Source organism: Mchenga conophoros, linkage group LG4 (assembly GCF_057382185.1).
Source record: "Mchenga conophoros isolate Kocher_MC1m ecotype Shallow Benthic linkage group LG4, M_conophoros_male_GT1.1, whole genome shotgun sequence".
In the NCBI taxonomy this organism is placed as follows: domain Eukaryota; kingdom Metazoa; phylum Chordata; class Actinopteri; order Cichliformes; family Cichlidae; genus Mchenga; species Mchenga conophoros.
In genome coordinates, this window is record NC_140529.1 from 21,398,100 (window position 1) to 21,414,534 (window position 16,435).

A 16,435-nucleotide genomic window follows, 5' to 3' on the forward strand; every position below is an offset into this window, starting at 1 on the left:
AGAAGGTGATTAGGTCCCAGCTGCATGCCTCAATATTCATGACCCTGTATGACAGCATCTCCCACTGTGTCTATGGCTGTGTGAGTGACATTTACCAGTGATCAGCAGTGTTTGATTTCATTTTCTTGGTTTCCTCTTTTATGCTGGCATCAGCGTATTAGGTACACACTTCTGATGTGTGTGTTCTAAGGTATACAATATATAACCCTTTATGGCCGGTCGGAGCGGGCACACTCCGTTTTGCATAATTATTTTTAAAGCCCAGTAGAATTGCAACCACATGAACTAGCACAATAATTTTTTTGCATATGAAACCGGAGGAGTTGTACTTCCGTCTTATCCATTCAGCTTGTCCTAGGTCATGGTTTCCTTCCACATATGGCTTTGCAAAAATTGCGAAAAAAGCATTTGCAGCAACAAAAACATAATATTCCAAAAAAGACGCTTTGCCGATCTTTCCTACATTGGAATAAACGTCAGCACGATCTATCTGATGTCCACCAGTACCTGCCCGAAACCGGAAGTGACGTCACTTTCACGGAAAATGTAGTTTTTTCCTATAGGGCTGTACTGCCTCTGCTATGGTTGGGCAGTCAGCTAAACTCCTTCCCCACATCAAGACTCTGATGACACGATTCCCGGTTCACAGGTTTATTGACACAGGGAAAGGTGAAACTGTAACAAACAGTACAAGGCATAATCACTGTACTTATTCACCATGTACATATATAGCAATGAAAATATATTAACCCAGTTTTTTAATATGTCAACATGCAATGTTCATATGAATTACTTCCCTTTTTAAGTCAAATACAAACATCAAATTATGATTTTAACAAGTCTTGCTATAATGAATGCCTCCAATTTGTTTGTCGTTCCCCTTTAACTAGCTCCATAAGCGATTGCTAGCGTAAACTGCATAAGATTGGTTTTATCATTAAACTTACAGAAAAATGAACTTACTTGAAATAAAGTGGTCTATACATGCACATAAAATATAAAACAAGTCTATACATACCCACATACCAAAGGCATTGGATGTATGTGGATGCCACTGGATTTATCTGGCTAAGGCCACCATGCGGCACATGCCTTCTCCTTAATTCACAGACTTACTTCCTGTTTACCGACGACATCATGTCCTATTACAGACTACAGGTTTTAAGGTGGCACCAGAGAGTTACAATTGCATATTTAAACATTTACCAAACCCAAGAAAACAGTCTACCTTAAAAACGTTTGATATCAGAACAAGGGCATTTACAAAGATATGCTGGTGTTTTTTAAATTAATGTTTGAGTTTATGCCTTTCTGTATAGTTTCTGGGATGCTTAGAACTCAAATTACACTTTTGGAAATAGTTTATTTTGATGCACATGCTGTTTTTTTGCAAATTTGCATTTCCTGCAGTACATAAAAATTGGTGTATCTTAACAATAAAACTATGAAGACACTCAAAATAAATTTCCTGTGGTTGGAAACTATTTTGTGCAACTTTTTTGCATTTACAGTTTTGAGGGATAAGCCTCTAAAATTTCTCTAACTAGAAATGTTTCAATTTTTTATAGTTTATTGCACTTTTTTGCAATTTATGTAGTTACTATGGACTTAATGCATACATATTATTATAATTTGGGATATAATGGTTGTATTGATGTATAGCAACTTAAAATATCTCAAAAATGGTACTACAGCATCTAAAAATATAAATATAAGCTCTGGCGGACTTGGTTCAATGGTAGGTCTTAAAGGGATAAGTCATGTATACCAGATGGAGTCTCTTTGTATTGTCTCTTGTTATGATGGCACAGTATTTACCAGTGGCATGTCTCACTTGATTAACTGATCATCAACAACTGTGAACTCTATAAAAACAGAAGTTTGATAAGACAAGATTAAAGTGGAGATGTTTGGCCATAACATATACACACAGCACCATGTTTGATTAAATGATATCAATACAGACACCTCATGACATTAAGCAAGTAAAGTATTCTAGGGTCAAATATGAGGCCATCTGTCTGACAGCTAAAGCTAAATGACAGTGATCCTGAGCATAGCAGCAACCCTCTGACAGAATGGCTGAAAGAGAAAAGAATCAAGTTGTTGCACTGGACCAGTCAAACTTCAATGAATCAAAACATCGTAAAGAAAAATGGGCCTGAAAATATTCCACAACAATGTGACAGAGTGATAAAATCATAAAGAGAAAAATTACTTGGCGCTATTGCTACTCAAGGTTGTTCTACAAGCTTTAATAATGGGTTGTACATCATTTTTCACACTTGGCTTAAGTTTTGTTAAATAAGTATGTTAATGTTCATCTCATGTCGCATTTGCCTAAATTTAAGATCTGGTAAGAACTAGATCATTTTTCATTATTTCCTGATATGTAATACTTTGGAATTGGCAAAGGGTGTATTTTCTTTTACCATGGCTGTACTTGCCAGTACACACTTGACTCCCACACATTTGCTGATTATGCAACAGCAGATTTTTAGCAGTCAAAGTGTTGCTTATTTTTAAACCAAACTATTATTTTGCATATTTTTTTAGAGTGGTGTATTAACATATTATTCAGGTTGATCAGAGTGCTTGAGTGTTTAATTAGAAAGGTCTTAGTGTGTTAGTGCTTAAGGACTATTATGCTAAATAAAGGTCTGATATTAATTCTTTGAGAGGTTATAATGAAGTGGGCAGTCAAGTGCAGCATTCAGTTTACTGTTTTGCTCCTTTTCTCTTTTGATTTCAACATTTCTTTGTGATTTGTTTTGCTTTATTCATACAATCTTGGCACGTGTTTGAATTTCAGCCCGTATCAGCCAGCTTACCTTCTTGATTAAATTCCATTATCTTCTGCTGTTTTTAATAACAACGATGTCATTGCCCCCAAGATTCCAAACTACAGTAGATATATTGTGCCATATGGCCACAGAGAGACAAGACAATTTTTTGCACATGCACGTTGTATAAACCTCCTCACCTGATTAGGCTTTGTCTGCCACATGTTTATGACCACAGTATCTCACAGTTGCACTTAAATGGTAAATGGCCTGTATTTATATAGCGCTTTAGTAGTCCCTAAGGACCCCAAAGCGCTTTACATATCCAGTCATCCACCCATTCACACACTGGTGATGGCAAGCTACATTGTAGCCACAGCCACCCTGGGGCGCACTGATAGAGGCGAGGCTGCCGGACACTGGCGCCACCGGGCCCTCTGACCACCACCAGTAGGCAACGGGTGAAGTGTCTTGCCCAAGGACACAACGACCGAGACTGTCCAAGCCGGGGCTCGAACCGGCAACCTTCTGATTACAAGGCGAACTCCCAACTCTTGAGCCACAATCGCCCCTTAATTCAGTTTCTGTAAACTGCCACTCTTTCCTGCTACTCTTTAGCCTTCCCGCCACCTTGTGCTCCATTGGCAGGTGTGTTCTCAGTGTGATGCTTGGTTTTCATGTGCCACGCTGTGCAAAGTCACCAGCAGGGGGTAACACACTTCATTCATGCCTCACTACTCTGACAGTGCTCTGTGTCTTTTTCTTCCTTTTCTTGCTTTCAAGTATTTATCCAGTTAGCAACACACCTATTTGAATTACTTTGACAAACTCTTTCCATTCTGTCCTCTATGTCCTCTGTTGTAAGTCCCTTTCCCCCAGTTGTGGAGTATTAACTCTACTGGTACTGTAAGCCACTGTGTCAGCGCATAAGTTAAAACTTTGTTGTGCCACCCAATCAATGCATGGTTTGTAAGCGACTCTCAGTGGGAAGGCCACTGTTTCTATTGATCACGCGTGTGCCGTGTGCACGTGTGTGTGGTTTGTGGTGGGGTTAAAAGGAGATATTCGGCCGCCATATATGTCAGTAGTATCTGTCTTGCTATTGACTGCAGGATAGAGGGCAAGGACAAGAGAATTAAAGAGGAGAGAGCAGGATGAGAGAAATGAGAGAGGATTGGGAAATAGGGGATTGTTAAAGGGAGAAGAAAGGATTATAGGAACGGCAGAGGGAAAATACAAAAAATTGAGAAAGAAACCATAAAAACAAGAAATAAACAGCATAAAGAGCTTGTGAAGATGGAAAAGAAATCAGGAAAAATACAGCATGATTTTGAAAAGAAGGAATTTTCCATATTTCCTTATTATTAACCAATGTTTTCCACATTGTTTAACCACCCGGTGAATTTATAGAAATGCCAGTAGTATTCCTTTTAAAATAAAGCAGATAAATTACTGGCAGAAAAATTACAATGAAAGGTCGTATGGCAAGGTTTCACTCAGTGCATATAGCATGCTCTGGTTGCATGTGAGAAAACAACTGTGACTGCATTGCATGCAGTTGGTGTTTAGCTAACCTTTTCCTGTTAGAAGAGTAAAATGCGAGAAGCAAAAAGGGAAACTGAAGTGACGCATATAGACGGAGCAGCGAGTAAATGGTATAGGTCGGGAGGCAGTGAATGTGTTTGTTCAGTAATTGATCTGCTGATGGAAAGGGACTATTTTTATCCTTCTCAGACCCAGACCTTTGCATGAGCGTCCACACCCTGCCCTCAATTACTCCACAGCCAAGTCAAAACACATGCAACTGCAAAACCTGAGTGTGTTAATGCTTTTTCAACCTACCTATATTTTAAACTGGATGATTATCCGCTCTCTTTCAGGTGCATTCCCTGGTTTTCTGCTTTTAGTCATTTGATTGAAATTAACAAGTTATTTTTCCTCTTTTTTGGCACTTGTTTTTAAAATAACCACATTCATGCAAAACTGAATTGACGGCCAAGATTTTATTTAAATTAAGCCACTTGGGAAGATTTGGCATGCTTTTTCATAACAAGTATGATAAACACGTTAGGAAATGATCAGGTGCTTCAGATGGTGACAATCGAAGAGTCACAATTTTGAAATAATACCATTAAGTCTGACAGAAACCAAAGATAACACTCTCCTACTCATTAGAGTCGCTTTCCAGGGGGTAATGGCGCATGTAGTTTACATGTGTAATAATTGTACATGCATGAGCAGATACTTGCCACGCAGTCTAATTGTCTTCTTTGTTGCCTCTGTCTCGGACTACTAATTATACAGCTGGTTCTATCAGGACATCCAAAAGCAATCTTAATCAATACAAAATGAAAGAGCAGCGATCCTGCTCTCTAGATAAAAACAGAGATAGGATTACATAAGCTGCAATGCCTGTCAACGTGATGACATTTCAGCCAACAAGTACTAAGTAATCATTACTACATTGTTGCCAAAACCCTTTTTTAACTCCTACATATGCAAAGTTTGATGGCTGCATAGTTGTGATTCTGTCATGTTGGCAAACAGACAGACAAGCAGATATAAACACCCACCAAAGTACTGCTTTTTTTAGGCAGCTCCTGCTTCAATAGGTGCCTTCAGTACCACATTTTGCCATGATGACACACACACACAAGGTGACAACAATACAAGCTACTATTCATACAACAAACAGTAAGTGGACACATTCGTTTCAGAGCTCCCCTTCCATGACTTCTTTGCACTCATTAAAATCCTATTTCTAAAAACATCTGAGCATCTGAGAAAGTGATGCCTGATTATCTCCACCTATCACAGCCCTGGTCAAATGAGGTCCCTGTTTTTAGCAAGGTAGTCAGGGCAACAGTGCAGAGCTGTCTCTGCTTCAAATAGCAAACCTCACTTGTTATTTTTGCTTTGTCAAGACCAGACCAATTATTTATCCAGAGAGCCGTGGAATAAGGTTAATGCTACCCTGCTAAGATATTTGGATCTTATTTCAGTATAAAATAAAGGAAAACTCAGGTTTCTTTTTTTTAATGATATTTGTACAACTTTCTGTAATATCTGCAAACAAACTGAGTTTTGTGCTGTCACCATAAAAGTGTAGTGGCAGGAGAATATTACTGAAATTATGTTATTTCTGTTTTTTATGAAAACAAAATGAATATTGACAAATTAAAAAGGGTTGTTTTGGCATGTTTTGTTTTAAATAACCCTTTTTTCAAAGCTCCCATGTTCAGGTTCAGTAAATTAGTCACTGAATCAACTGTCTTAACTTCAAACATGGAGTTTCATTATTATATAACAGTCAAGCCAGGTTAATTTTGAACAAGTTCCAGAAACTCCTTCATAAAAACTGTCTATACCAAATTTTGAACTGCAGGTCTGCATTGGAAGCACATATGGTGCATAATCAATGAATGCTTAATACTTAATGCTTCAGAAAGCAGGAATAAAACTCTACTATTCACACAATGGTAATATCCTGTTTCACCCATGATATGAAGCCTAGATTTAATGAAAATATCAAAAAAGGAAAAAAAAAAATTATTTGTTTTAAATAACCATGTATAACCATTAAAGACATAAAATATTGTTTGCATGTAAAAGTGTCCTTGGCCAAGATTAGAGTGTGAGCTTATGAATGAATGTTAGTTCGCATTACGTGCAGAACCTGTGATCTCTCATATAGTCGCCTCGATGTGGCTCATTCACATAAAAGGCAGCTGACCACTAAGTTAAGTGAATGGCCTTGAAATTTATATACCACTGACTGCTGCGCTGCAGATGTACTGTGACATCTTTGCACCTGTTCATGGTCTTTTTCCTTACTATATTTATGTGTACATTTCTCTCTTGTTGTTCATTTCTGTTGGTTGTGAGAATATATGTCTCAGCGCGCCACGGTCGCTGCACATGTGAGTGCTCCCCAGATGGGGATGGCTCTACTTGTGTTGCTATTTGCTACGCAGCAGCAAACGATGCAGTTTAAACTGTAGGATATAATGGGTTTCAGAGAGCAGCGGTGCCATTGTCATATAGTATGTGAAAGGAGATTTGCTGTTTCGCTGTTTCAAGATACCATCAGGATCGTTCAGAGACCACCAGGCGCCTGTCTCTGTGGGAACCTGAGTGAATGTGGCGATAACACAGACACTTCTCGTGACAGTGTCAATTTCCCCCTTGCACTGTGTCACCACTGTCCCATCAATTATACACATCATCATGGCTTGTACAGTTTTAAGATTTCCTAAAACCACCTGGAACAACCTTACTGTTCAGAAATTTTGAGCACCTGTACAAAAGTATTTTAAGTTCAGGCTAACAGAATTTTTACTGCTGTCACATGCCAAAATATGTCAAATTAGATCCAAACAGTATGTAAGGTTTAAGTAAATTCATACTTTTGTAACTACACTGTGCTCAAAATAAATAAAGACAAATGTAGGATGGATATAACATGATATGCTGTGTCAATAAAAAAGAATAAAAATGTGGAACCAAAATTAAATAGCTTCAAAATGAGTGTACTGGTGTCATTTCAAGTAAGTAAAGATGCAAAATAGCACCTGAAGGTGGCAAATATTATGATCACAGTCTCCAAAACTGATAAATGGCACTTCGCCTGTTTAATTATCTCATGATGTGATTTGTACCTTCTGATTGGTAGTGCTGTGATTGGTAGACATACTGTAGTGAAAAGGCAAGTGGCAAAAACAATGTCTTGGAAAAGGTGCTTTGTCTAATTTTGCAGGGCATGAAGCAAAATGCACTGAGATCTTTTTATATATATATCGTCCTCTCATTTCTGATGTTTACAGGCTTTTGAATCACAAGTCTTCAAATATATAAAATGTTTAGTCCTCAAAATGTTTGTGTTGATAGTTCAGCAGAGAATTGTTAAAGTGCATCCTCCATGATTTCTCAAACAACAGCAGAACTGAATTGAAGATTATCACTGTTTCCTGTTATGGAGAAAAACAGCTTTGTCATTTTATTTTTGTAAAATAAAGCAAGGATGCTCGCCTTATATAAACTATTATATCATTTTAAAACTATTTGTGTATCATGCTTTGTCTTGAGTTTGTTGGGTGAAAAACATATGCTAATACTGTGAATCATCTTTTGTATCCTTATTTTAGCTACATCAGCCACCCCTACTCCACCAAACAGGAGAAATCGCAATAAAAACAGAAAACACAGATACTGCTGTAAGGATTTAGTAACTACTCAAACTGCAAACCCAATAAATAAAAAGCAAACAAAGTTAATTGTCATTATCTGGTTTCTGTATTCATGTCAGTGAAATCCAGTAGCAGCTAACAAACAGTTAATAACCACTTCTGCTGGAAAACTAAAGGTGAAAGGACAATTTTTCGCACACTTCTCCAAAATTATGCACAAAAAAAGGATATTATGTAATTCCTAACATCATTTCTTTTGGTAATATCCTGGCAACACATGTTCTAACCCTCCCTACCACACCTGTCAGCACAGCTTTGGTCTACTGCAGCAGCTTCAAGCACTGTCTGCTAGGTGTCTGCCAGGTGTGGCCTCTATAGATATACTGTACATATCACCTAAAGCTCTTATTAATCCAATCATCCAAGGTTGTAAGCTTTTTTTGTCTGAACTGGAAAGAAATTAGTCAAAAGACACAGCCATGTGTGTATATATTTGTGACTGTGTGCAGTAGAGAGAAGGAAAGCAAGGGAGTATTTCCTGTGATAGCATGCTTGCCTTAAGTCATCACTCATACCCCCCCCCCGCCCACCTCTTGGTACAGTGCTCCTTAAATGAAGTAAGTAAAATACTTCATTTAAGTTCATGTACAATTTTATGTATTGGGATAAAATACCATGAACATCTTACCTTCGTTATTATTTGTTCTTTCTCCAGCCCATCAGGTATGACCCTGCCTGCGCCATACTACCGGCCAGAGGAAGATGATGAACGACCCTTCATCTGCTCCCTGGCTTCCGATAATGGCATAATGTCATGTACTGACGTGCCAGCGAGACGCGAAGGAGGACGCATATGCTGCCTGGATAAGGAGGACGCTCTCCACAGACAGGCGCTGGGCCTGAGTCCTGAGCCTCTGGCTAACAGTAGTGGTGCTGGTGAAGCAATAGGGCTATGCATAAACTGGAACCAATATTACACTCGGTGCCACACTGGGAGTACTAACCCCCACAAAGGTGCCATCAACTTTGACAACATTGTCTACGCCTGGATTGTAATTTTCCAGGTAGGTTTGCGTGCTAAGGGTAATGAGTAGTAATAATAACCTTCTTTTTGGAATGTGGTTATTTGGTGCTGATGATTCAGTGTTCTTTTGTTCATTTATTTGTTTTTAATTAGATATCTGCATTCTTTTTTTGCATTTACTTGTCTATTTTCCTTAGTTTTCCTATTACTTATTTTTCTTAACTCCATGTTATTTTTTAAATAAAAAATCGCTGGTTTTATATATGTATTTATTTATGTAGAGGAGTTTCAAGGTGATAAAAAACTGTCCTTCACTAGTAGATAAATATGTGGCAAAGTAAGTCTTTTAAAAAAATTATATAATGCTAAGCAAACCCTGGAGCACAAATTGCAAATGTTAACTTTGAGTCAAATCTTTCCTCCTAGGTGATCACTCTAGAGGGCTGGGTTGAGATAATGTATTATGTTATGGATGCCCACTCCTTCTACAACTTCATCTACTTCATCTTACTCATCATTGTAAGTACTTTCTACTAACATTCCAGTGTATCACATGTTTAATTATTATAAACGTTTGGATAAACTATAGAAAAACACAGACTATTGCCTCCTAGTGTGAGTATATTGATACATTTATATGTCAGTAAACACCCTCTGAGTGATTAATTGAACTGTTTTTGAGTGAGAAGTAGAAAAATGCAAGTACAAGTTGATGGACTGCTGAAAAACACACAAAAAATCAAGTGCCGAAAGGGAAAAGTTATCATGTGCATGCTCTGTGCAAAAGTTATATGGGAAATACAGTGTCAGCAACACAATGAGGGTTGGATTGTTTGTGCTGCATTCACATGCTTTTGACTGCCTGTAAACTCTGTTCATTCCCACTGTGTCAGTACAATAGACAGTGCCACAGAAGTCACAGATTTTACACTTTCCCATCAGCAGGTGAACAGTAAAAGAAAGACAAAATAAGATCAGGAAGATAACATGGCAGAAGAAAGGAGATGAGAAACTTTGTAATGCTGATACTTTCTAAAAGTAATGGAAGTCTTCTGCTAAGTGGAAGGTTGATGGTTCAATCCCTGGCTCTTCTGACCTGTTTCTTTGGGCAAGATGCTGAAACCTGAGTTAAACCTGATGTAGTCAGATGTTTGTGAATGGGTTATTGATGCGTATAGTATGCACTTTGAGTTCCAGGCGTGAGTAGAAGAGCAGTTTCAATCGTTAAAAAATGTTACTATGAGAAAGATCTTATAACACTTGCTGTACATGTAAAAAGATATATAATCAGAGGGAAGGGAAATGTTTTGGGGGTATATGAATTTTAATCCTGCGTCCAATTCTTTGTTATTGCTGATGTGATTGCTGACTAAAGTCCATCCACTGTGGCAGATGAGACCTCAGGCTAGCATTGTCAGTGCAAGAATCACCTTTTTGCGAGATATGGATGTGGTGTCACATTACAGCATAATCGCTTTTTCCTGGTTTGTACTAACCCACTGTCTAGAGTCTCATATCACGTACCCCTCTTGTTCCAATTACATTAAGGGCCAACAGATGATTACATCATCGCACTGATTTGCAGTCAGAGTTCATGCCCAAACTGCTGCAATCTGGCACTAAGAACTGACCAAACAAAACAAGCTCCTTTGTTTTCGGGTTCAGTATAAGAGCTACAGAGATTAAGAGATATCGTCTAACTGCTCTAGACAGACTGCTCCCTTTGTGGTGCAAATGCCCAAATAGTTTTGGTGTAACTAACTGACGCAAATGTGTTGCTCCTTTTGAGCTTCCTTGCAAAGCTCCATTCTGTTTGGCAGCCACCCAACGTTTTTAAGTGATGCCGTGGAAGCATTGCTGACACCATGAGAAGTTTTCAGCCACACACTTCCATGGGCCCTTATTGTGCTCTACACACAGTCAGGGTCACCTTGAATGCTTTCATTCTTTTCCTTTGTAGTCCTTCCATTTACTGCCTTTTACTCATCAAACTCTCACTCCCTCATCCACCCCATCTCTCCGTCTGTTGTGTCATTATGACGTTGTAGCACCCCGCGCTTTAAAGTCTGTTAATCAGTCATGTAAGTGTGTGGTTTGGGATACAAAACTGAGAGACAAAAAGAAGTTTAACCTCCACAGTGTCAATCACACAGTCTCATCTTTGTCTGTTTGAAACTTGATATACTGTCAAGTGTGGAACCCAAAGTAGCTATATCAGAGTGAACTGAGGGGGAGTAAGTGTATAAGAGCTAATCACTCCCGAGAGGGCATTTATTAGGCAGTTACCTGTGTGTATATGAAAAAAGTCTTACCAATATATATGTGATGAATCCAGCATAGGAGCGCATACAGTTGTAGTTACATACATTTCCAAACAACAACAGAGTCCAAGATCATCAGTTTTAACATGTTTCAATAAGTACAAGTTATTCAAATGTGTCACCACTTTCACAAAGTCTGGAATAAGACCAAACCTGTCACCCTCTGATGAGACAAAATATATTAAGATGTTCAGGACCAACCCACCAAGGCTCAAACCTGCCATGAACTAGAAACTGCTAGAACACCAGCATTACTGTCAACATTTAAGGAACCTTTACATAATCATGGACTGAGAGGGTGCTGACCAAGAACAAAGGCCCTGCTCCAAAATCAACATGTTCTAGCTTGACTGACATTTCAGCTACCCACATAGATAAGACAAATTCCTTCTAGAGAAAAGTTTTATGATAACATGAGGCAAAGATTGAGCAATTTAGCCACACTGACAATTTTGGAGAAGTATGGTGAAGTATTCAAACCTAAGAAGACCGTACCAACCGACTAGCATGGTGGTGGTAACATCATGTTTAGCTGTCAGTGGTACTGATACATTGTACAAATTGGATCAGTGGATTACCTTCAATCTTTTTAACTTAACCTTAAATCCACATCTACACAATTACAATTTGTACCCAGGTGTGTACACACAGGATGTTCCAACAGGAGAATGATCACATAGATGCAGTAAAACAGATGGATAAGGAAGGCAAACAAAAGAGCTTCTGAAATGTTCTTTCCAAAGCTCCAACCTCAACAGTAATGAAAATTTGTCCAAGATTGATTAATACCAGTAAACCAACCAGTTCAAATGAACTCTTTCAATCCTGCCAAGAAGAGTGGTCTAATATCCAACCTTAACTATGCCAGACTCTTCTTGATTACTACCAAAAGCATGAAGTCGAGGTGTCGAGGACCCCATGTGTATTAGAAAAAATCTAAAATAAATTCAAACTTGTGCACCCAATTCTAGTTTTTTAAAGTTCTTCCATTCTGCAAAAAAGAGCAGAAATCATTCAAAGAAATCATTAAAAGATCCAAATTATCATGACATTCATGCCCAGGATGAGTGTGTGCAAACTTCTGCCTACAGCTGTATATGCAATCTGTTATAAGCTAAGCCCATCTAAGTGGTGACGTGTGTGTGATCACACATGCTTTTGTCTATGTGAATATGTATGTGTTTGAGTGTGTATGTGTGTGTGTGTGAGCTTGCATGCATGCATAATGCAGTGATGGTCTGAATCCGTGATATTGGGCTGCCCTCGCTCATTATGCGTAAAGCTGTCTACTGATCAGAATCACAGAATAGACACACACACGCAGATGCAAACCTGGAGGGAAATCAAAGCCCCACACACCTGCAGACCTGCTTTGACCCACAGGCCACAGATGGGTATCTCTCCTCCTCTCACACACCTCCCATCTATGTTTCCTCTCTCTTTTTCTCTTTGTAAATATCTCTGCAGCCGCTTTATTTCATTCCCTCTGGCTTCCTCGCTCTCTCCTTCACCTTTCCTTTGCATCTTTGATCACTTTGGATGAAAGTCTAAAAGTGGAATGTCACTAGGTTTGGATTTTATATCTGTGAATGATTTATTAAGCATCACATCTCAAAATGCATAGTTTTATAGATATGTATGTGCAGTATGCCTATGTATGTACTCAACATGTATTTATATCACTGAAGCAGAGAGATACAACTTCAGATTTTTGATGCACAAAACTGAAACACTGGTAAAAGCTGCTCTATCCATCCTGCAGTCTCTTCTTTTTTTAGTTGTTCACCATTATCCAGTATTGATCTATTCATTGGTCTGTAACCTGCTCAGAGCACACCAATAAAGGCAGTTTCAGCAGTCCCATAGTGATTCCCATTACTGCCACTAAAAGGGTCAGTCAGCATGTACTGTTCACGGGTAACCTCATCACCTCTCTGCTGCCAAACCTTACTTTAACTCATGATAAGAAAATCAAACTTATTTTGTGAAAAACAGTGTAAAGAAAGAAAGCAGTGAGAGAGAGTGGTTAGGGAATGCTTGTCAAGCAAAGGCGTGAGAAAAGTAAAAATTAATGTTGAGTGCACGGAGGGGAGGGAGCATTAAGTCGAGTCAGAGAATAAAAAGAGAAGGAGAGAAAGAGAGATTGCCAGACGCTGAACTGTGCTTTGGGCATGTGTTGGCTCTGTCTGTCTGCTCCAATCAGTCTCGGTTTGGTGGGAAGCCAGCCTTCAGAGACCTTTAGCATGTGCGCTACCATTTCTAAAGGAGGAACAGAGCACAGTATTAGAATAGGCAAGTGTGTATTTACCACTGAAGAAAGACCACAATTCTTCACATTTTTCATGTTTCCTAAATGAGCAACATCTGCTTTAGCCATGGGCTGATTATTCAAATAAGGCGGCGTATCTGTGCGTTTTTGTTTTAGTTAATTTTGTCAAACATTGATTTATGAGCTTTTACAACAAAACAATAAACTTTGACATGCCTGCAGGAGTTTGTCTTCCGTCGCACTGGGTTTAATCTCACGGGGTCAACTTTTTTGCCTCTGCGTCTCCAGATCGGTTCATTCTTCATGATCAACCTGTGCCTAGTGGTTATCGCCACCCAGTTCTCAGAAACCAAACAGCGGGAGCACCAGCTGATGCAGGAGCAAAGGGCGCAGTGCCTGTCCTCCTCCACCTTGGCCAGCATGGCCGAGCCTGGAGACTGCTACGAAGAGATCTTCCAGCTGGTCTGCCATGTCCTCCGCAAGGCTAAGAGGAGATCGGCAGCTCTCTATTACACGCTGAGGGGCAAGCCCCCGCCGGCTGGTGGAGGCAGGGGTAACAGGCGGGGTGGAGGCAATGTGAACGGAGAACGGCATCATTTGAGGCATCCGAGATGTGAGTAGGAGGGTTTCAGAAAATAACAATGAGAATATTCTTATTTATGTAACATTTGGCAGTTCTATTTCAGATAAGATGTACAATTACATAAGAGCAAGAGCTGAATTTTAGGTTTTTCAAAACATGATGATGGCCCGATTGGATCGTGCATTTCTTAGATAATAAATCTCCTGAACTTCTTTTGTATACTTGGTTAAAAAAACACAAAAAAGTTCTGTATTTGAGACTGTATCCACATCTTTTTTTTCCCCTGTCACTCTGTTTCTGTAGCGTTCCACTGCCCCCACCAAAACAAGCAAGACCATGACTCTCAGCCACTAGCCAATTCCATCAGTCTGTCTGTCCCTCAAAATCCCGAGGACTGCCCTATATGTGCGTTATCGTTGAAGGAGGGAGTGAGGGCTGTGGGAGATTCCGCCAATGGCGAGGAAAATGAAGAGGATGCGGTTAAGGAGACGAGCAAAGAGGAGAACCACTTGGAGGAGAGGGGAGATGGAGAGAGGAAGCGGAAAAGGACGTGCTTTGGACATTGTAAGGACCTCTGGAACGGTATGAGGAGGAAACTTTGGGGCATTGTGGAGAGCAAGTACTTCAGCAGGGGCATTATGATTGCTATTCTCATTAACACCATCAGTATGGGCATCGAGCATCACAACCAGGTAAGATCAGCTTCGATTAAGAGACCTCCTTCATCTTCACCTCACTCAAGTTCATGCAGCACTTCCACCTTTCACATCAGGTCATGAAAAAATCCACACTGAGTGGTGAGAGGTTTTTGTTTGTTTGTTTGTTTTAGTTTTTGACCCATCTTCTGTTTTAAGGACTCTCTTTTTATTATGAACCTCGCCATTACTTATGTCTGAACCGATTCCAAAAGCCATGAGCCACCAAAGAGAGTGATTGTTTTGGAGTGTTTGAGAGTGACAGTATCAATACAGTGTGTTACCGTAATCATTTCTCCCGCCCCAGCAAATCAGCAGAAGGAAACAGCGTTACGGCAGATGACATTCAGGGCGACGAGTGCAGGATTGGAGGAGCATCAGTGCCTAACAGTTCCATGATCGAGGTGTAAACATTTAGCCTAGCAGTAGACATAACCGAGCTGGCTTTTAACATGGGCCAAGCCTCCTCAGAGGCAGACAAGGCAGGTGTCTGAAAGCGAGAGTGAGAGCAGCCTGCCAAGAATACGCACGCACACGTGAACACAAATAGTTGCACACGCAAACACACAATGCAGATCCTTTTTTTTTTTTTTGCAAACCGTGTGCAGGCACATAAACAAAATATCTTTTTATATTCTTGCGCATGCACCAACAGAAACACATGGACTCACAAGCTGTTACATAAGACAGCTTTTTTCTTTTTTCTCCATTCTCTCTCCCATTCTGTTTTCTGTCTGTCTTTCATGCTCCCTCCCTTGCTAATTTTACTTCCACCTCACCTTCCCCCTGTTCTCCCCACAAATCCCTCTGTGCACCTTTCCTTTGCACTTTCCCCCACTTGTTCCTTTGTTCCTCGCTGTCTCCCTTCCTTCCATCCTTCCCGCCTTACCCCGAGCGTCTCATCTACTCACCTACTCTTTTTTACCTCCCTCAGTTTCATCCTCCGTCTCCCCGCTTCTCCCTCTCTCATCCGCCCACGCACTCTTTGACAGCGTACAGGGTAGTTGCGCTCTCTCTCTCTCTCTCTCTCTCTCTCTCTCTCTTTCTCTCCCTCATCTCTAAAGACTCTAAAAATAAACGAGGGTTGTGCGGGGGAAAAGAAGAGGAGGAGACAAGCGAGAGAGGAAGCGTGAGGCTTATGCCGGTTACACAGCAGTTTTCAGCTCTATTCCCCGTGCAATTCTGTGCGCGCGTGTGAGTGCGCGCACTTCAAAGCGGGCACGTATGCAGGGACCCACACGCGTTTGCATGCACACACTCGCAGACGCCTCGTTTGCATTGTCTTTTGAGTCTTTCTCCCTCTGCAAGACTGACAGGAGCACTTACACAGGTGTGTGCGCTGGCTTTGCGGTGCAGAAGTCTTAACTTCAGTGTTTTCTTCTTAAACAAGAACTCTGAAGCCCAAAACATGACTAACCACACAGCTGCTGTACCACAGCACCACAGGGGCTTAGGGAAAAGGTCTGTATTTACAGTCTGATTTCAAATAAATCCTTCTGGATAGGTGTCACATGTGACAGCGGACGATTTATGTGTTCAAATATTTAAGTTTGACTAATAATTTTTACTAATTC

At 40.1% G+C, this 16,435-nt stretch overlaps 1 protein-coding gene across 4 annotated transcripts in view; it reads left to right on the forward strand.

Moving 5' to 3' along the window:
• LOC146575988 (voltage-dependent T-type calcium channel subunit alpha-1I-like) overlaps window positions 1-16,435 on the forward strand; it is a 129,240-nt gene that overhangs the window by 25,178 nt on the left and 87,627 nt on the right. For all 4 annotated transcript variants that reach the window (XM_085270942.1, XM_085270943.1, XM_085270944.1 and 1 more), the window contains exons 5-8: window positions 8,685-9,033; window positions 9,420-9,512; window positions 13,872-14,196; window positions 14,470-14,858. In XM_085270942.1, coding sequence (XP_085127068.1) covers window positions 8,685-9,033; window positions 9,420-9,512; window positions 13,872-14,196; window positions 14,470-14,858 — 1,156 coding nt within the window. The remainder of the gene's footprint in view (window positions 1-8,684; window positions 9,034-9,419; window positions 9,513-13,871; window positions 14,197-14,469; window positions 14,859-16,435) is intronic.